Here is a 20,961-nt window from a genome sequence, read left to right as displayed (position 1 = left end):
AAGGGAAAGAACTTACAAGAATTATCCCAAATTTCTTCCTCCCTTCCTTCCCTCAAAAAATGGCTCACAGTTTTCTGTACTAAAGGAGAACTCAATCTGAGTGGTGCTAAAAGCATCTTGACGTTACAAGAATTCCAAAAGGTTATTTTGGACAACAAATACTTAAATGATTTTACTTTGTATCTCCTCTTCTATCCTTCCAATCTCATCCCTAATTTAGTTTCTGAATACCTAATAGACCTTTGGGGTCATATGCAAAAGTCAAATCTTCTTTTCTTTGAAACTTAGGGATGACTGATGTCTACATTAATGTCTTTTAGTTTGTGTATAGAATTTTTCATGACTCTGTTTCCACAGATGTTTTGCCTATTAACAACTCTTTGAAAATCCTTACTTGTACCACATGAAGCCCTGAGTAGGCCAATCTTACTCTAACTCCAGCTGCTCCTCTGTCACCCTCAGACTGAAGTTTTACACATTTCCAGTCAGTCCAGTGTCATTCCATTTTAGATCACATGTCTGTAAGGAGTGGTATCTTAAGAGCTGAGAATTCTGTTCTCAACAGAAACAGTGACAGGTTATTTTCCAGTTACCTGAATATGAAGGAAGGGTTCCTAGGCCGGCTCAAGTATCCTGACACTTGCTCCTTGAACACTCCAAACTATCTGCTTTACAAATAATTTTGAGAGTTGCCAAATGATTGCTAGGATCACTGACACTATCCTGATATGGGCCTTGCAGATCTACTGTTAGGAACTAGGATAATTTGAACACTCTCAAAATCCTTGTTTAAAAAAAAAAACCCTCTCACTCAGTTCATGGTCCACCTTCTATGACAGACTAGGTTCTAATTCTTCCCTGTGCTGTCTTGAGCCTCACTGCATCCATTCTTTGTGCTTATCCCTTTGATCCAGTTAAAGTATGTCTTCATTTGGCCTCTCTTGCTAATCATACTCTAGTCACACTTTTCTCCAGTTATGCCTCCTTCCTGTTAACAACCCCATCATACCACATCTATCAAACCACTCTTCCTCTCCCAAACTTAACTCAGATTTCATCTCCTTTGAGAACCACCATCAATTGTAATTGAATGTTCTCCTACTTTAACCACACAGATGAATCACACATAGAGGAAGTAAAAATGGGAGGTGAGGGAAACCAGCAATGTTGCATTTGCCTCTGCCAGGATCTCTGCTTCTGAATATTTAAGGCATTTAATTAAGAAAGATAGCACAGGGCTTCCCTGGTGGCGCAGTGGTTGAGAGTCTGCCTGCCAATGCAGGGGACACGGGTTCGAGCCCTGGTCTGGGAGGATCCCACATGCCGCGGAGCAACTAGGCCCGTGAGCCACAATTACTGAGCCTGCGCGTCTGGAGAGGCCGTGATAATGAGAGGCCCCGCGCACCGCGATGAAGAGTGGCCCCCACTCGCCACAACTAGAGAAAGCCCTCGCACAGAAACGAAGACCCAACACAGCCATAAATAAAAATAAAATAGTGTTTAAATAAAAAAAAAAAAAGAAAGATAGCACATATAATTCAGTTTTTTCTACACATTTACTCTTTTCACTTTAAAAAAGAGCTGTCCTTTTCTAATTGCCTACACATCCTCCAGGCTACATCACAGTTATGGGAAGAGAAGGCCAGGCCCCACCGTGAGGAGGTAGGGCTCTGCATCATCCAGGTGACTCTCCAGGAAGCGCAGCATCTTCTGCTGGAAGGTTTCGTAGGAAAAGTTCTGGATAACAGGGTGGGCCAAGTTCTTTTCACGGATAATGTTCAGGAGATCATTTCTCAGCTTCTACACAAAGGACCAATTTTTGCAACGTGAGAAAGAAAAACTCCAGTAAAAATTCAATGATGATGAGTTAAAACAATAATATCAGAACTTTCACAATGCTGTCAATGAATATCACTGGTACACATATAAGAAGGGAAGCCTACCACAATGTAGAACAGGTCAAAAAATTACTGATCAGCCACAGTAGGTTACTATGTAGCTATAAAAAAAAAAGGATGAAGAACTTAGGATCTGAAGTACCTTTATACTTTTACATAAAGATTTTTAAACTTCCAAAAAAGAAAACCAAAAAGGATGAAAAGCTCCCTATGTACTAATATAAAAAGATCTCCAAGATATATTAAGGGAAAAAAGCAATTTACAAAATGCTCAAATTAGTGTGTAGAATATGCTCACATATGTATATGGGAAGAACAGGAAGAATGGATATATGTGTATGTCTGTATATATACACACATGCATACTTATTTGCTTGCATATGCACAGAATATCTCTGTTAAGAATAAAAGAAAAAAACATTGGTTGCCTCTAAGGAGAGGAACAAGACGGCTGAGTCAGACATGAGAGAATTTTCACTAAGCTCTTTTGTTGTACCTTTCGAATGTTGTATTACATATATGTATTACCTTTTCAAAAACTGAAAATTTATATTTATAAAGGAAAAAAAATAATAGCAGGGTACCAACAGAGCTTTTGACACCAGAAAATAGAGGAGTTAAGTCCTCACCAAGGCAGATTCTCAAGTCTGCAGGATCAGCGTTTATGTGAAGTCAGAAGTGTTAATACCAGTGCTGATCACTAAAGTTCAGTCAGAAACCTGACAGAAATGGGCAAGTAAATGATTTATGTAAATTTTCAAACAAATTTTTGAAAAGCCATTCTAACAGTAAGTTATCCTGGATATAAAAGGCAACATGCTCAAGGTGCTGAATGTTTAAAGGCGAATATTTAGATAACATTCCTGACAGAGAACCCTTTCCCTGTTTCCCCACAAAAGGCAATGAGCTGGATTTAGGTCATGGGAGCAAAAATATATCAAACTTACCTGAGTTGTGGGGTCCTTGGACATATGTTTTTTCAAAATTTTTGAAGCCTTTTCAAATTCTTTGTTTTTGATACAAATAATGACTGCCTACAAAAGGGGGAAAAAGACTTTTTTTAAACTGTTATAATAATGAAAGGTATAATTAGAATATCAAATATCAAAATAAGCTCAACTAAAAAGTAAAACTGAGTCTTACATACCCAAGAACTTTTTCATATTCTATCAAATTCCTGTATTTAAAACTAACAATTATTATTCAAGCGTATGAACAACCGTACCCTCTCTTTCAGTGTGTAAGATAGTAGATTTTCAACGTTACATTGGATTAAAAAAAAAAAATAGGGGCTTCCCTGGTGGCGCAGTGGTTGAGAATCTGCCTGCTAGTGCAGGGGACACGGGTTCGAGCCCTGGTCTGGGAAGATCCCACATGCCACGGAGCAGCTGGGCCCGTGAGCCACAACTACTGAGCCTGCGCGTCTGGAGCCTGTGCCCCGCAACGGGAGGGGCTGCGATAGTGAAAGGCCCGCGCACTGCGATGAAGAGCGGTCCCTGCACCGCGATGAAGAGTGGCCCCCACTTGCCGTAACTAGAGAAAGCCCTCGCACGAACCGAAGACCCAACACAGCCAAAAATAAATAAATAAATAAATAAAGTAGCTATAAAAAAAAATTAAAAAAAAAAAAAAGCTGATAAAGCAAAATCTGATCTCCTGGATTACAGACCATTTACCCAATCTGAATAGGGCCTCCTAAGGAAAGGCAAAATGGACAGGAGTCATCCCAGGTCCCCAGAACAATTGGTTTTGTTCTTTTTGGATGCAAAAGCTTTGATGTAATGGGGGGAATGAGAGGAGGAGATACTGTTGCGGGGTGGTGGGGGGGAGGGGAATAATTTGCTGACCACAGAGTTCTGTTAGTTCCATTCAGGAAAGGCCTGAGGCCAGTTCGCTAGGAGAACCAGCACAGCCTCTCATACTGTAAACCCCAGCGGGCCAACTCCAGTTAAAGTGTGCAGGGAATTGCTGAGACAAACAAAACCCAGCTCAGCCACAAGCAGCAAAGAAAGAGGACAAAGTTTCAGGTAGGATGAGAAGGTCTCATCAGCCACAGAGAAAAAGGAGAATCCTTCGGTCAAGAAACCCCAAGAGAACACATGTAGAGGGCAAATAACAGTGATTGAAAATAAAAAGGATATTTAAAAAACATATGTGCACTTTTTTTAAAAATTAGAAAAGGGGCTTCCCTGGTGGCGCAGTGGTTGAGAATCTGCCTGCCAATGCAGGGGACACGGGTTCGAGCCCTGGTCTGGGAAGATCCCACATGCCACGGAGCAAATGGGCCCGTGAGCCACTTACTGAGCCTGCGCGTCTGGAGCCTGTGCTCCGCAACAAGAGGGGCCACGATAGTGAGAGGCCCGCGCACCGCGATGAAGAGTGGCCCCCGCTTGCCACAACTAGAGAAAGTCCTCGCACAGAAACGAAGATCCAACACAGCCATAAATAAATAAATAAATAAAACTTTAAAAAAATAAAATAAAATGCGCTTTATTTAAAAAAAAAATTGTGAATCACTCTAAAAAAAAAAAAAATTAGAAAAGCGAGGAAAAATTGGGACCACCTGGAGTTATCTAACAGTATAAAGTAGCTACCTTAAATCCAGTCTCAAAGAAACCTATCTCACACACGAAAAAGGGAAGGAAAACTGGTCCATAGATATTTTCAGTCTTCACAGGGAAGAATTTAAGGAGAAACATACAGACCAAGAGAAGGAGGACTAGCAAGGGAATTCAGAAAGTACAAATCTCTGGTGCTTCTGTCCTCCACATGCTGAACACAGCCATAAAGGGCAAAGGAAAGTGATGTCAAACGCTTCTGAAGAACAGGCACAACACTAAGTTCCTACTGCCAGGGAGGGAACGAAGTAAATAAGTCTTTTCATTGTAATCAGATCATCATATTCACTTTTACATCATTTTCAGCAGAAAAACGATACTAAGACTATACTTACTTTCTTGAAGCATACAAAGGTTTTACTTTTTATAAATCATTTAGGTTCTACTACGTTGTTTTTTTTTTAAGATTTTTTTTGATGTAGACCATTTTTAAAGTCTTTATTGAATTTGTTACTATATTGCTTCTGTTTTATGTTTTGGTTCTTTGGCCACGAGGCACTGGAATCTTAGGTCCCCAACCAGGGATCAAACCCACACCTCCCAAATTGGAAGGCAGTCTTAACCACTGGACCGCCAGGGAAGTCCCAGGTCCTATTATGTTTTAAAATGTTATTTAACTTGCATAAAGTAAAATTAACTCTTTTTTGGCATACTGTTCTAACACATGTATCAACTTCTGTAACCGCCACAATGATACCAAAAAACCATGGATCCAATAAACCTCCCTTGTGCTGCACTCTGTAGTCACCTCCTCCCCATCCCTAACCCCTGATCTTTTCACTGTTTCATCTTTTCAGAATGTCATATAAATGGAATCATACAGTACATATGAAATCACACAGCTTAATTTTTAAAGGATGTAGCCTTGAGTCTGGCTTCTTTCCCTCAGTATAATGTCCTGGAGATCTATCTGTGTTGTTGCATTATCAGTAGTTCCTGCTATCTTATTGATGAAGCAGTGTTCTGTTGTATGGATGTACCAGTTTATCCATTCACCCACTGGAAAAACAGTTGGGTGGTCTGCAACTCTGGTGATTATGAATTGAGGTGTTAAAATATTTACGTACAGGTTTTGGTGTGACCATAACTTCATTTCTCTAAGGTAAATACCCAGGGGTGGGACTGCTGGGTCATTTGGAAAATGCATGTTTATAAGAAAAGGCCAAACTGTTTTCCTGAATGGCTATACCATTCTGCACCCCATCAGCAATGTATGAGGGTTCCAGTTGCTCCACATTCACACTAGCACTTGTTAGTGTTAGTAGTTTCTAAAGTTTAGCCCCTCTCATAGGTATGTCCCAGTATTCTCTGTGGTTTTAATTTGTATTTCCCTATTGACTAAATGATGAGCATCTTTTCATGTGCTTATTTGCCATCTGTGTATTCTCTTTGGTTGTTTTTTTTTAAATAGGGGTGTTTGTTTCCTTGTTCATTTTGAGAGTTCATTCTCTGAACAGTGTTTTTCTCAGAAGTTTTAATTTTGATGAAGTCCACTTTATGCTCTTGTAGATCTTGCTTTTAGTGTCATATCTAAAAACTTTTTGCCTAAGTCCAGGACATGAAGATTTTTTTTTCATGTTTTCTTCTAAAAGTTTTATAGCTTTACATTTTACATTCAAATTATGATCCACTTTGAATCAATTTTGGTATGAGTTGTAGGTCAAGGTTCATTTATTTTTTGCATAGGGACATCCAATTGTTTTAATTCCAGTTGTTGAAGACTATCCTTTTTCCGTTGAATATCTTTTTCCATTGAAATGCCTTCACATTTTTTGTTAAAAATTGATCAGTCATATTTGTGTGGGTCTATTTCTGGACTCTCTTCTGTTCCACGAATCTATATATCTACAGTCATGAGTACTGTAGCTTTATAGTAATTCTTAAAATTGGGTAGTGAGTCCTCCAGCTTCATTCTTCTTTTACAAAATTGTTTTTGTTAGTTTAGTCTTTTTTTTAACCTTACCATATGTCTTTTAGAATCAGTCTGTATCTACAGAAAATCCTGCTGAGATTGTGATTAGAATTATATTAAATCCATAGATTAATTGGAGAGAACTGACATCTTAACTATATTAGGTCTTCCAATCCATGAACAGGGTATGTCTTTCCATTTAGTAGGTTGTGATTTCATCATCAGCATTTTGTTTTTTCCACATACAGATCCTACACATGTTTTGTTAGACTTATACCTAAGTATTTTTCTTTTCTTTTTTGGAGCTATTGTAAATAACTGTTTTGGTAATTTCATTGCAGAATTTTCATTTTCATTTCATTTCACTGCTAGCATATGAAAATATGATTGATTTTATGTGTTGATCTTGTATCCTACAGTCTGGCTAAACTTACTTATTATAGCTTTTTTGGTATATTCCATGGAGTTTTCTGTATGGATAGCCATGTCATCTGGGAAAAGGGACAATTTTATTCCTTCTTTTCCAATCTGTTGCCTTTTATTTATTTTTCTTGACTTACTGCACTGGCTAGGTCTTCTAGTATGATGTAGAGTGGAAGTGGTGAGAACGGACACCTTTGCCTTACTTTGGATCTTAAGGTCAAAGCATTCCATTCTTCACCATTAACTATGATGTTACCTGTAGTTTTTTTTGTAGATGCCTTTTATCAGGTTGAGGAAGTTCCCTTCTATTCCTGGTGTGCTGAGTGTTTTTACCATGAACTAATGTTGAATCTTGTCAAACGCTTTTTCTGCTTCAATTGATATGATCATATGGTTTTTCCTTTGGACCAACAGGGTAAATTACATTCACTGATTTTCAAACATTGAACCAGCCTTGCATTCCTGGGGCCTTAGTTTCCCTATTCTGCCACACACTAACTGCATCTGCATCCAGGACTAAGCATCAGGATAGACAGTAAAAAAAAAAAAGGAATGGAATCCACTTCAACTTCTGGGAATCACAGCTCCACTGCTAAAGAGAAAGGGTTCTCTTCCTTTACGTTTAGGTGCCTGCCCTCCTGCCTCTGTCATCACTGGGTCACTGCTGCTACCAGTGTAGTATTGCCTGGGTGCTAGGATAGAGAAGGGAAAAAAGGAAAAAAAAAAAGAGATTTCTTCCACCCTTTCTGACCCTTAGCAGATACCCTTTCCTGCTCTTCAGACCAGAGAGAGCCTCTCTTGGAGTTCTTTCTATCCACACCTGGGGTGTACTTCCAGGTTTCAGGATCCTTCAAGTCCAGGCCTGGTGATACTGGAAAGGGAAAAAATGGTAATCTACTCATCACCAGTTTGGTGGACCTTCATATTCTGGTCTTCTCCATTTGCTTACTGCCCTTTACATTTCTGAGTTCTCCATTCATTCTGTCCAGGATTTATGCTTGCATTAAGAAAGACAGAAGAAGGGCTTCCCTGGGTCCAATGGTTAAGACTCTGTGCTTCCACTGCAGGAGGCACAGGTTTGATCCCTGGTCAGGGAACTAAGATCCCACATGCCACGTGGTGTGGCCAAAACAAAAAAAAAAGAAAGAAGAATATGCTTATCTATCTTTCCCAGAACTGGAACACACCTCCTACTATGCTTAATTTGTGAAACAAGAAAGGAAATGTGAATGCTTTCAAAATCTTAATTGAAAGTCTGCCTCCGAAGTTTGTACTGTGAGCTTTTTTAAAACTATGCATTAATTTCCTGGGAAGTTTTTTCGTTTTTGTTTTTTAAGAGATCAAACTTTGCTTTTTGAAAACTTGAAAGTTTTTGAAATAAGTATAATTTCTTCTCTTACGTTTCTGTTAAGGTTCTTACCATCTAAGCAATAGCAATGGTCTCTGGCTAACTTAAACAAAAGGGAAATTCCAAGCACAGATTTTCAATATAGGTGAGATAGGTTTATGTTGGAGGCAAGGCCAGAAAGGACATAAGAAGAGAAAACCAAACTCACAGAAGTGAAGAAAGGCTAAAAAAGCAAACTCACCAAAGAAACCAGGCTGTTATGAGAAGCACAGATGCTCAAAAAGCCTTGAGAAAGCTTTTTGTTTCAAGAATTAAAGTTTTAAGACATTGTGTCTGATGCACCAGCCCCTCAAATGTGGTAAGGTCCTCAAAGAAAATCAAGGTGCTATTACCAAAGGTGCACAGCAAAAGCAACACCTAAATGCTTCCCAAGAACATGCCATATATGTTACTCTCTCCTGTTCACAGAAATCTGAGGCTTCTCTCTTTTCGTTATGAAAAGAAAACCAACGTAGTCTCAATATTATTATCAGCTTACAGAAGCAATTCTCAAACTTTTTGGTCTCAGGACTCTTTCTTTATACTGTAAACTGTTAATGAGGACCCCAAAGAGCTTTTGTTTATGTGGGTTATATCCGTTGTATTCACTGTATTAGAAATATAAAACTGAGAAAAATTTAAAATATTTATTAATTCATTAAAAAATAACAAACTCATTACAGGTTAACATAAATAACATATCTTTATGAAAAATTACTTATTTAATGAGACAAAAGTTTAATGAGAAGGGTGGCATTGTTTTACATTTTTCCAAATCTCCTTAATATCTGGTTTAATAGAAGAAAGATGGTATTCTCATATCTGCTTCTGCATTTCTTCTGTTGTGATATGTTGTTTTGGTTGAAATATATTAAAAAATCTGGCCTCACACAGATATAAAATTGGAAAAGGGAGTAGTATTTTAATAGCTCTTTCAGAAAATGTGGACATTCTTCTTTGACTCTATACTAAACTTTGGCAAGTGAACTCTTCATCGTTATTACACTAGAATCTGTTAGTCTGTCTTGCACTTTTAATGGATCTGTTACCCATGAATGATTTTGCAGTACAATTCATTGATCATTTGGAAATTACTGGTTTACTGAGTTATGATCTTCCAAATGTTGATACATTCGTTAAAAATCTTTTTAAAATCACAGTTGTTAATATCACCATCAGTCATATCAGAAAAGTCTGAATATTGGGAAGCTACCAAGCACATGAATATAAGTTTTCCAAAATTCTAATTTTCACCTGAAAGCTTGAATTTTACCTCTGCCAACAAATACTGTCACTTGTTTTCCTTGAAGTAACTGCCAGATTACCACATCTGAATAACCAAAGTTTGTCAGTTATTTCAAGTAAAAATGGTATTCCATTACAAAAGCAGCTAGATCAGCAGCATGCAACTCAATCACAGAAGTACTTATCCGGAAGAAAACCATCATGTTTTGGTATGCAGCAGAAATGCTACAGAAAAACTTCCTATATTGTCAGACGAAATACTGGAAAAACGTCTGCTCGAGACTTAGTAAAATTAGTAACTTTTACTGCTTCATCAAAGACATTCTTAATTGAAACTGGCTGTTTTTTATTTTTTAAACTGCAAGCATGTGGCAATGAAGAATACAATGACTACCAGTACAATTTACCACTGCCTTGGTCACGGTCACGCTAAGGCGCCAGAAATTTTACCCATCACTGTTTTTGCATCATCAGTGTAAATGTCAGTGCACTGAAAACCTCAACTAACATTTTGGCATTATTATAAAGAAAGTTTTGACCCCTGAAAGGGTCCTGAAGACCTGCAAAAGATCCCTGGATCATACATTGAGAAGCTCTAATTTAACAAACAACTTATTTGATAAACTTTTTAAAAAATTTAATAAACTTTAAGATAAATTGCTGTGATACTTTAGAGATCTTAAAAATGCATCAAAAAGCCTCAATGAGCCTATGCATTCCAAGGTAACAAATTCTGACTAAATGAGAAATTTAAAAAAAAATAAATCAAAGAGACATGTGATACGGTATCATTTAATAACTTGGATAGCAAGGTAACTATGGTAGCCAGCCTCTAAGATGGCTCCCAATGATACCCACCTCCTGCATAGTGCCATTCCACCCACAAATCCAGCTGGTCAGGTCTGTGTGGCCAAGAGCATATGGCAGAAGTGGTATGTCACTTCTGAGATTAGTTTATAAAAGACTACAGCTTTCTGTCTTGGGCTCTTGTTCTCTGGGATCCTCTAGGGGAAGCAAGCTACCTCGTTTTAAGTAGCCCTACGGAGAGGCGAGGAGCTGAAGTCTCCAGCCAACAGCCAGCGAGGAAGTGAGTCCTGCTAACATCCATGTGAGGGAGCATGGAAGCAGACCCATCAGCCCTGGTTGAGTCTTGAGATGACTGCAACCCTGGCAGGCAGCTTGACTATAATCTCATGAGAGACCTTGAGTAGGAAACACAGCTAAATCACTACCAGCTTCTTGACTCTTGGAAACTGAAAGATAATATTTATTGTTTTAAGCTGTTAAATTTGGGGTTAATTTGTTACACAGCAGTTAACAGTAATATAGTAACAAGAGATCTGGTACCTGGTGGAAAATGAAAAAGCAGAAGGGAGTCAACATAAGAAAATGGTTGACTATTTTAAGGGAATCTGGATTTTGCTAATAGATTTTTCCTAATGAAGCCCCCAAACAAGAGATCTATGAACTTAAATAATAAATATTCAGCTGAAAGATAAAAGCCCACAGACTCTACCAGAAGAGCAGCCAGAAGACAGATCTATACCCCTTGTGTTCTGAAGGAGTTACATTTCTGAATTAGCTGGCTACTTAACAGTAGTTACATGAATTACCCTGAACTGGTACCACTTCTTCCCATCCAAAATATCCTTAGCTATTCTGAAAGTAGCCCTGGATTTCTCCTCCCTTGCTAATACGTCTTTTCTGGTATTTTACCTCCAACACAAACCTGACTGACCTATACTAAAAATCTATTCTTGCAATCATTCCTCCTTGGAATTGGAATTTTCTAAGCATTCTTTGTAAGACCAACAGTAGTTCCTGCCCAAGGTCCTTAACTGAATAAATAAAATATCTGCACCCCACACACAGTTTTTTAACTGTTGTTTTTTTAAACAGGTGTCTGAGTACCCAGCACATAGCCAAGGGACAGAAAGTCTTTGCTAAACAAGGTTTTGTCCCTTACCCACCCCCCGCCCCCAGGATCCCATCCTTTTACGAGGTGCTGTTATCTTTTCTTACCAATTTCCTTACTTTTACCGCCAAGGCAATGCTGAGCTGTTGTCCTTCAGTCCCCACCTCTGCATCTGCTTCCACACCCCCAGCCTTGGTTATTGGAGAAGAAAAAGCTTTTTCTGACTGGTTTCCATGGCTGCTTCAATGTTTTAAATATAAATAAGTTCCACTACTTGAAGCTACCTGAGCCATGACATAGTTCCAGTCCCAAATTCCTAGACACTCTACAAGCTTTTTTCTTGTCGAGAACACTGCCTGCGCCAGCCTTCCACCACTACTGTTTTTCGAAATGGCTGATATCTCAGCACCTCTGATTCTGTCTGTTCAAGGGGAATGTTCCCTAAGCCTCTTTCTGCAACTGCATGAAAGAGCTCAAAGCAGTCCCACATTTCCCAAGGCACCAGCTATTCTTCTTGGTCTATAATAAACAAGGGTGACAAGATCCTAGGCCAGTTACTTTTAGCCCTTTCACGATGCTGCTCTGAATGGTAATAATAACCTACAAAATGTCATTCTTCAATGCCAACTCACTTCCTGTGTACTGTGGCCCCTCCTGCCAGGGCCACTAGGGAGACCACCAAAATCACAAAAGCTGAGCACCTGCCATTAACAGTTCTTTCCAAGTCTGGGCTAGGAAGGGGTCACCTGATGAAATAACATCTATGTGTGTGAGTTATGTGTTCTGAGTGTGCTCACTTGCTCTCTCTCCATCCCTGTTTGTCTTCCACCCCACACAAAAAAGATAAGCACTGATCCTCAAAGACCTCTGATCTTTGGTAAAAGAAAAAAAATTTAAAATAGAGCCTTACAGCCTCCTTGACCAGTTTTCTACTGGATTCGACCACTGCCTCTGTCAGTGTAAATTCCGTTTTAATCATCTCCAGCACATTGATAGCTGATTCCAGTGGTGTGAGCTCAGCCTCCATATCAAAGGAACAGTCTAGGACAAAGAGCACAATTTTCACTTTAACCTATTTTCTAAAGAGCAGAAGAATTATGTTCAAATATATATATATATAGAAAAGAAACATGCAAATATAGTAAGATTTGCATTTAATTTGCTGACATACTGGCTACAGGCTTACAAACATGTTAAGGGTCCAAATTCAAATCCATGAATTTCAAGTGACTAATTTTCAAGACAGGTAAAAAGTTATTTTTTAATACATGCATCTGTATCTCAAATGGCAGGATCAGATACAAACGGCCAGAAGCTAAAGATCATTTTGCTAAACAGCTGTCAAGTTCAATTTAGGAAAAGAAAAAAAAAAAGTGCTTAAATAAAAATTAAAAAAAAAAAAAAGTGCTCATACTTTAAAAACACTCTACTATGGAGGCAAAATGGCCATCTTCACATAATTCACTTTAGATAGCAACAAAGTTGGGGCGAGCAAGAAACAGGTGGGAGGAAATAAAAAACACAGAAAAGCAGCCAACAGAATACTAAGTGGAGAAAACTAAGGCCAGAGAATAAACACCGTGATTGAAACATAGTAGCCCACCTTAACCCTGAACCCTTCAGTCTAGGATGTAAGTTTGAAAACAACGTAACCCTAAATAAGTAAAGCCCAGAGAAGAACATAAAAAATAGCCATACCTAAATTTTCCCCTTCTTCAATGCGCGACAAACACTGCATAACCCGCAGCAGCCGAGACACGGTATGTTCCTTCCCCAAGGGCCTGACAAGCAAAGCTGGGAAAGAAGACATCGTTGGCTCGGCGACCCGCAGCCGCTACACTCGGGCCCCACAGATCACCTTCCCAGGAGCCCCAGCCTCCTTCCCCAGGCCCGGCCCTCACCCTGCATGATGTCCCGGATCTGCCTGAAGTCCCCGTACCGGCTACTCCGAAAGGCCCGCAGCGCCTCGTGGAAGTAGAACTTGAGCACCCAGCGGTTGACTGCCTCCTCCAGCCGCGCCTCCCCCGCGCCCCGCTCCGCGGCGCCCCCCAGCCCCGGTGCGTGGCGCCCCCGCCGAGCCCGCCCGCCGCTGCGGGACGCCCGCCTGCCTGCAGCCCTCCCGCTGCTGTCGCTGCTCCCGCCTCCTCCCGCCATCGCGTCCGATCGCTGCGCGCCCTCCCTGCCGGGACGCTTCTTCGACTGTGACGCCGCCGGGTCACGCACGACGCCCGGGCCGGAAGCGGAGCCCGCCGTCCCGGCTCCCGCGGCCATGATATGGACGGCGTTCCGAGCCGCCCGCGGGCTTCTGGGAGGGCAAGGACCGGTCGCTCCCAGCCTTCCTCTCGGACCCCGTAGTTCCCGGTGTGTCGGCCGCAATGCCTGCTGGGACTTGAAGTCCATGCTGCCCAGACGGGTAAACCAACGGCGGTTGGCGGTGTCAACTTTGCTCTGAAATTGTGGAACGCTATACTAGAGACGCTGGGCTGTGTATAAAATATTGAAAGATAAATGTGTGAAGCTTATTAAACATTTTTAAAATCGTGAAATGTAAAAGGCAGAGAGGAAACTATTAAACAAGTTTACATTTTAACAAGTAAAGCAAAAGGCCAGTGTTAACCCAGCCGAGGTCAAGAAGTAGAATATGGCCGGCACCGCAGGAACCTCTAAGACATATAAGATGTATAATTAGAAAAAAATTGTTTATTTTTCTTAAAATTTTTCTCTTTTTAAATTTTTGTTTTTTGTTTTTTTCTTTTTAAATTCTTTTTTCTAAGACATAGTTTTTAAATTACAAAAATAGCATATTTAGAACAGTTAGAAAAAATAATAAACACGTTAACATTTAAATCAGCCATAATCCCACATGAAAAGGTAAGTTGACATTTAGGTTTATAGCATTCCAGTGTCTTGTATACCTATTTGTGTGTGTGTGTGTGCGTGTGCGCATGCAATACTGAGATTATACTATGTATATTTTATATAACCTTCATTTTGCATTTCTCCATTGCATTAATTTTTTTTTCTACAGTATCTTTAGCAGCTACATAGCATTCCAATATATGGATGAACCAACGTCTTTATCTAAACCACTACTGTAAGACGTTTAGGTTATTTCAAAATTTTGCAATTCTAGACAGTCTCAATATTAGAAACATCCTTTTAACTGTATCGTTGCAGAAATTCATAATTATTTCCTTAGGATAATTTCCTTAAAGTAGAATTACTGAGTCGAAGAATACATAGTAGAACACGGATCAGAACATTCACTCATCACTCATCACTCTTCCCTTTTACTTTTGAACATGGTGCAGACTCCTTAAAATGACTTCTAAAGCCTGAAGAATTCGCCTATTTGCCAACCTCATTTTGGGCTCCCGTTTTGTGTGTGTGTGTATACAACTTCTATCATTTCCTTTTCACCTACTACTCAATTTGCCCAGAGCCTTCATCTTGTCCATTCCAGCCTAACTAAATCCTTCCCGTTCTTCAAGCCTCACTTAAAAGACATTTCACCCTTTCTTGACTTTCTGGATTAGGTTAAATCCCCTTGCTGCTCCCTCCTTAGCACCTCCTACTTCACCCTTCCTGAAATACGTTCTTCACAGTTAGCTCCTTTGGGGGTTGGTACTCTGTCTTCTTTTTTACTCTGCATCCCAGAACCTAGCCCAGGGCCTGTCACATTTCTTGAGGTTGGATAGAATTGAATAGGCACGTGAGTAAGGATTTTGATACATGTTGAAAAACCGTACCACCAGCAAATTATATTTACTGAAATTTAATTTCATGTCCACCAACAAACTACATTTACTCAAACAGGAACATTCTTACAGCTGCTTCCCATTTCTTAGGTGTTTGTGTCATGATTTTCTAGATACAGAACAGCTGACTACATAATCTTATGACTGCACAGGATACTTTCCCTGAGTTCTTTTCTCCCTTTCTATCCTTGTAGATAGGCCTGGAGAGGTCCCTTTCTCCTTTTCAAGTCTGTTCTTGTCCAACCCCAGTTCCAAATCCACTTCCATCCTCCACCTTACTGGACGTGTTCCTGAGCCTTACTTATTTCTTTGCATTTCTGTGATGGGTTTGCCACACTGACCTTGGAGAGCCTGTTCCCCACTTCTTCATTGTGTGTATCACTATCTTCCACATCTACCATATCTTCCACAGGCAGAAGAGTGGGTGAGTAAGGGGCATTTCCAAAGGACTGGATAGGCCTTGAGTGGTGTAGGAAGGAAGTAAGGACATAGGATGTAAGCCAACTATCAGTATCTCTGATGCTCTTGGAATTCACCACCCAGTATCTGGACTAAAGAGAGAAATCCCATTTCTGGTGGGTGGGTGTGCCCCCTCCATGGGAGGCCCAGTAACTGGTCTAGCTTCAAAAGCTGTTCTACCAACCCCACTGGACTAGAATCAGCAAAGATCAAGTTTGGGGTCACTAAAGGACAACTCAGGAGGGCAAGTGGCAGCATCAATGAGGACGTGAAATGACATGATGGATCCTTGAATGAATTAGACACGGACCTTAATCTGTACAGTATTCCTGATCTGACAAAATCTTTGTATGGTGAACATTCCAGAATAGGGGAAGAGGCCTGTCAGTCTGACAGATCTTTGGTGAGTGTGGCTACTTTGTGATCCCAGTCTGCCTGCCTTAACCAGGAGCCAAATTACCTGCCTCAGATCCTGACTGTTCCATTTGCTAGACGTGTAACTTTGAGCAAGTTACTTAACCATCTCTGTGCCCCTGTTTCTTCATCTGTCAAGTACAAATAATAGAGGTACCTCATGGTGATTGTATGAAAATTAAATGAATTACTATTTCCAGTGCCCTTAGTGAAGGGCTTGGCTTGTTGTGAGGACTCAGTAAGTGTGAGCTATTTTTATTAACTCACCCATTGCCTGCCTGAAAAGTCTTTCCTCCTCTTCTCTATCAAAAATCTTCTCATTTTTCTTTTTTTTTAAGTTAAGGTATAACTCACATAAATTGCATAAATATTAAGTGAAAAGCTTGATGAATTTTCTCCCCATTTTTCAAAGTCCGACCATTATATGGTTGTCCCAACATCACTCTCTTCCTTATCACAAATACCTAACTCTCATATAAGGAATCTGATTTGAGGAATTTCAGGACTTCATGCCCTCTCCATGGGCACCAGCAGGAGGCAGTGTGGTATAGGGGAAAAGCCACAGTCAGCATGTTAAGGACCAAATAGGCTTATCCTGGCCCAACAACTTAACAGGAGTACCTCAGAGATATTGCAGATTTGGTTCCAGACCACCGCAATGAAGTGAGTCACACGAATTTTTTGGTTTCCCAGCGCATATAAAAGTTATGTTTACACTATACTGTAATCTATTAAGTGTGCGATAGCATTATGCCAAAAAAAACCCTTAGTTTAATAGTACTTTTTTTTAATGCATTCTTTTTTTTCTTTAATTTTATTTATTTATTTATGGCTGCATTGGGTGTTTGTTGCTGCGTGTGGGCTTTCTCTAGTTGTGGCGAGCGGGGGCTACTCTTCGTTGCGATGCGCCGGCTTCTCATTGCGGTGGCTTCTCTTGTTGCGGAGCACAGACTCTAGGCACGCGGGCTTCAGTAGTTGTGGCATGTGGGCTTAGTAATTGTGGCTCAAGGGCTCTAGAGCACAGGCTCAGTAGCTGTGGCACACGGGCTTAGTAGCTCCGCGACATGCGGGATCTTCCCAGACCAGGGCTTGAACCCTTGTCCCCTGCATTGGCAGGCAGATTCTTAACCACTGCGCCACCAGGGAAATCCCCTTTAATAGTACTTTATTGCTAAAAAGTGCTGTCATCTGAGCCTTCAATGAGTCATAATCTCTTTGCAATAGTAGCATCAAAGATCACCATAACAAATATAATGCTAATAAAAATTTTTGAAATATTGCAAGAATTACCAAAATGTGACACAGAGAAACAAAGTGAGCAAATGCTCTTGGGAAAATGGTGTCTGTAGCCTTGCTCCACACAGGGTTGCCACAAACCTTCAATTTGCCAAAAACACAATATCTGTGACCCGCAATAAAACGATGTATACCTGTACTGGCTTGGGTAAGAATTTAACCTCTGGAAGCCTTGTTTTCCCAATCAAGGACAAGAGGCTACCAGATGGACCCTTCAGAGGGTTGTGGTGAAGATGAAATAAGGCCTATAAACAATGCCTGATATATTCCAGTTAAATCAGTAAGGTTCTAACAAATAAATAATACCCAGTGTCAGGGAGGGTGCTGTGAAACAGGCACTTTCAGCCAGTGCCGGTGAGAAGGTAAATCAGTACAACTTTTCCGGAGACCAACCCAGAAAAAAGAAAAAAAAAAGCAAGAGCCATAAAAATTCCATTTTTTAGAAACTTATCCTATGGAAAAATCATAAATGAGCACCAAGATTTAAGTACAAGGATTTTTCATCACAGCATTACTTATTATGTACAAAAAATTAGAACTGAAACAATCTGATAATAAAATTATTTACTAAGTCATTCATAGTAAGGAATTTTATTCGGTAATAAAAACTATGCCCCCATAAAATAAATAAATAATTATGGACCCAAAGATTATTTCATGCTCAAGATATAATAAGAAGAGAAAAAGGTAGAAACATATAATGTGACAACAAATTTATGGAAATAATAATCATATAAAATTTTTTGTGCACATTTACTACTTATCACTTACTATGCTAGGGTGCCTTACATCTGTCATTTCATTTAATTTTCACCAAAATCCTATAAAAGAGGTCTCATTTTACCAGTGTTAAAGATGAATAAACTGAGACTCCAGGAGGTTAAGTGACTTGTCTAAGATATCATAATGAATATGTTTGAGTCAGGTTTTAGATCCAGATATGTTTGCTATTAACCAAGATAGAATGACAAGAGATTTCAAGTTTTTCTTCCTTAGACTTTTCTGTGTTTTCCTAATTTTCTACAATGAGTAGGGGGAAAAGATCTCCAATAATGTTATCTTTTCTGAAGCCTTAGTATGGTGCCTGACTCATAGAAGAAGCTCAAGAGAGCTCCAGAGTCTAACTTCCTGTCTAGGACAGCATCTTCTGTCATATGTTACATGAGATTGTCTTGCATGGTGCACCAACATTAAAAGTATTAATAATGATGAATTTTTGAAAACATGCACTTGAAATGTACATATCAATCAAGCCTGTTACCGTTGGATATTATTGCTCAGGACAAAGCTTAAGTAGAGTAGGTATTTAGGTTAAAAAAAATGAGTAATATAAAGAAAATGTGATGTGAGTACAGGTGGCCTCTGGAGGTACCAAATATTGTGAAGGTGACATGTGAGTGCTAAAGGTCTGCAAAATACTGTTCTGCCTTCTGTGGGCTGGAGAACAGCAAGAGGGAATGAAGCCCAGCATGGACTGAAGTTCTTCAGGCCTTTTGATTCAGCACATGGGACGTTTGTGTCAAGCACACACCTGGCTAGTCCCTCCCAACCCCCCCAGGCCAAAGTTCTCTGTGGTCAACAGTGAGAGTGACAGAAATTCAATAGAGGGGGGCATTGAGGTGGGATTAGAGGCAGTCTAGTTGGGAGGCTAAGCGAGGGAATTGTCTTGAAGCCAAGGGCACCAAGCATTGGATGTTAGCTTGGGAAAACACTCTCTGTAACCAAGAATGGAGGAAGGAACTGTTGGAAACAATGGGAAGCTTAAACTTCAAAACCAAGCTACTCATTGGCTTCACCTCTTATCCATGCAGGTCAGAGACTCAAAAATGGTCTTGTCCTCCACGGGCATTTGCTCTACGTTTATTGAGGTCTTACTTTGTGAGTAGAAGCTCTGTAGGTTCTAGGGATACAACTCTATAGATAAAGCACTAATCTTGCCTTCAGGGAGTTCAAGGTCTGGATGGGGGGGACCAACATGTAAAAATAATGACACTATATTTTAATTCTGAGCAATGGTTATGTATTATTTCTATAGTCCCACCACTACCCCATGCCCTGCAAATAAATTCTTCTGAAATGGTTTTTCAACCCAAAGTGATAAGGAATAAATTATGATTGTATGGGGCAGGTTGAAAGAATCTAGGCTGGGAGTCAGACATACCTGGGTTAGAATTCCATCTCCATCGCACTCTAAACTGGAGGTCTTCAAACTGGAATTTCATGTATCCCTGGGCATGAAGCCTTTTCAAGAGGGATCAGCCTTCATGTTTTCTCATTCTTAAAACTAATCTATCTGAGAACACACCAAGGTCAGAGATCCTGAGTGTTTCCCTGTCCCAATCATCTTTCTCTCACTTTGCAAAAGATAAGGCATTACCATCTAAATTTTACTGTGATGTATGTTATTAGCTTAGAATCCGAGTTTAGATGGAAATAAAGGCATAATTCAAAAGACTAACTAAGGTCCCATTAACTACTCTCTTATTCATTTCATTAAGAGGTGAATTTTCAGTGGGAATAATTTTATGCTGCTTTGATCAATATTATTAATGTATAACTAAGCTGACTTAAGCCCAAAGAAGATTGTTGATATTTAGAGCCTTGTGGGCATAATATATTTTTTAAGGTTAAGTTGTACATTGTTGCAGAATAATAAGGTGATGAATAAGGGACTTTCAAACAGAAAAATATATTACATCAGAGTAGTATTTGGTGGGAGACATGGATTTCAAGGAGAAAAAGAATGATTTAAAATGTATGGGAAAAAAAACACCTGGAAAGAAAAGGGGAATTTCCTGGCAGTCCAGGGGTTAGGACTCTGCGCTCCAGTGCAGGGGGCACGGATACGGTCCCTGGTCCAGGAGCTAGGATCCTGCGTGCCTCGCGGCGAGGCCAAAAAACTCCCCCAAAAAACAGCAAAACAACAACAACAGAAAACCAAATGACTGTTCAATAAGGGCTTGTCCATATCTTTTTATTTATTTATCTATCTGTTTATTTATTTTTGGCTGCATTGGGTCTTAGTTGCTGCACGCAGGCTTTCTCTAGTTGCGGTTAAGTGGGGGCTACTCTTTGTTGCAGTGCGTGGGCTTCTCATTGCGGTGGCTTCTGCGGAGCATGGGCTCTAAGCACACGGGCTTCAGTAGTTGTGGCTCATGGGCTCTAGAGCGCAGGCTCAGTAGTTGTGGTGCACAGACTTAGTTGCTCCATGGCATGTGGGATCTTCCGGGACCAGGGCTTGAACCCCTGTCCCCTGCACTGGCAGACAGATTCTTAACCATTGCACCACCAGGGAAGTCCCTGTCCATATCTTTTTATTTTTAAATGGATAGTGGATATCAAGTCACTATGGTATTTATATTTCATTGGATATATTTATGACAGTGATATAACAATTTTATTTTTAAATGTTAAGATCTGTAATGTGCAGAAATTACATCTTTTGTATCTAGTTAATACATGATGAACCACTCCAGAAAGTTCCGTTATGCCTCTTTCGAGTCAATCTCCATCCTCAACTGCTCTTTGGGTTTCATACATCTTAGTTTTGTCTGTTCTTGAATTTAATATAAACAGAATCATGTAGTAGGTACTCTGTGTGTCTGACTTCTTTTGCATAACCATGTTTTTGAGATT

At 39.9% G+C, this 20,961-nt stretch overlaps 2 protein-coding genes across 5 annotated transcripts in view; one reads left to right on the top strand and one right to left on the bottom strand.

Moving 5' to 3' along the window:
- Nucleotides 1-20,961, top strand: part of NIP7 (nucleolar pre-rRNA processing protein NIP7) — a 69,304-nt gene that overhangs the window by 21,940 nt on the left and 26,403 nt on the right. The window lies entirely within an intron of this gene.
- Nucleotides 1-20,961, bottom strand: part of TERF2 (telomeric repeat binding factor 2) — a 37,231-nt gene that overhangs the window by 10,543 nt on the left and 5,727 nt on the right. For 2 of the 4 annotated variants that reach the window (XM_057534210.1, XM_057534209.1), the window contains exons 2-6: nucleotides 13,338-13,881; nucleotides 13,097-13,192; nucleotides 12,309-12,439; nucleotides 2,846-2,932; nucleotides 1,654-1,800 (exon numbers count right to left, since the gene is read on the bottom strand). In XM_057534210.1, coding sequence (XP_057390193.1) covers nucleotides 1,654-1,800; nucleotides 2,846-2,932; nucleotides 12,309-12,439; nucleotides 13,097-13,192; nucleotides 13,338-13,881 — 1,005 coding nt within the window. Of the gene's footprint in view, nucleotides 1-1,653; nucleotides 1,801-2,845; nucleotides 2,933-12,308; nucleotides 12,440-13,096; nucleotides 13,193-13,299; nucleotides 13,882-20,961 lie in introns of those variants that run through there. The other 2 variants (XM_057534212.1, XM_057534211.1) reach the window with 2 other exon arrangements.

This window comes from Balaenoptera acutorostrata, chromosome 19 (assembly GCF_949987535.1).
Source record: "Balaenoptera acutorostrata chromosome 19, mBalAcu1.1, whole genome shotgun sequence".
Lineage (NCBI taxonomy): Eukaryota > Metazoa > Chordata > Mammalia > Artiodactyla > Balaenopteridae > Balaenoptera > Balaenoptera acutorostrata.
Note: the sequence above shows the minus strand (reverse complement) of the source record. Positions and strands in the feature narration are given on the sequence as shown.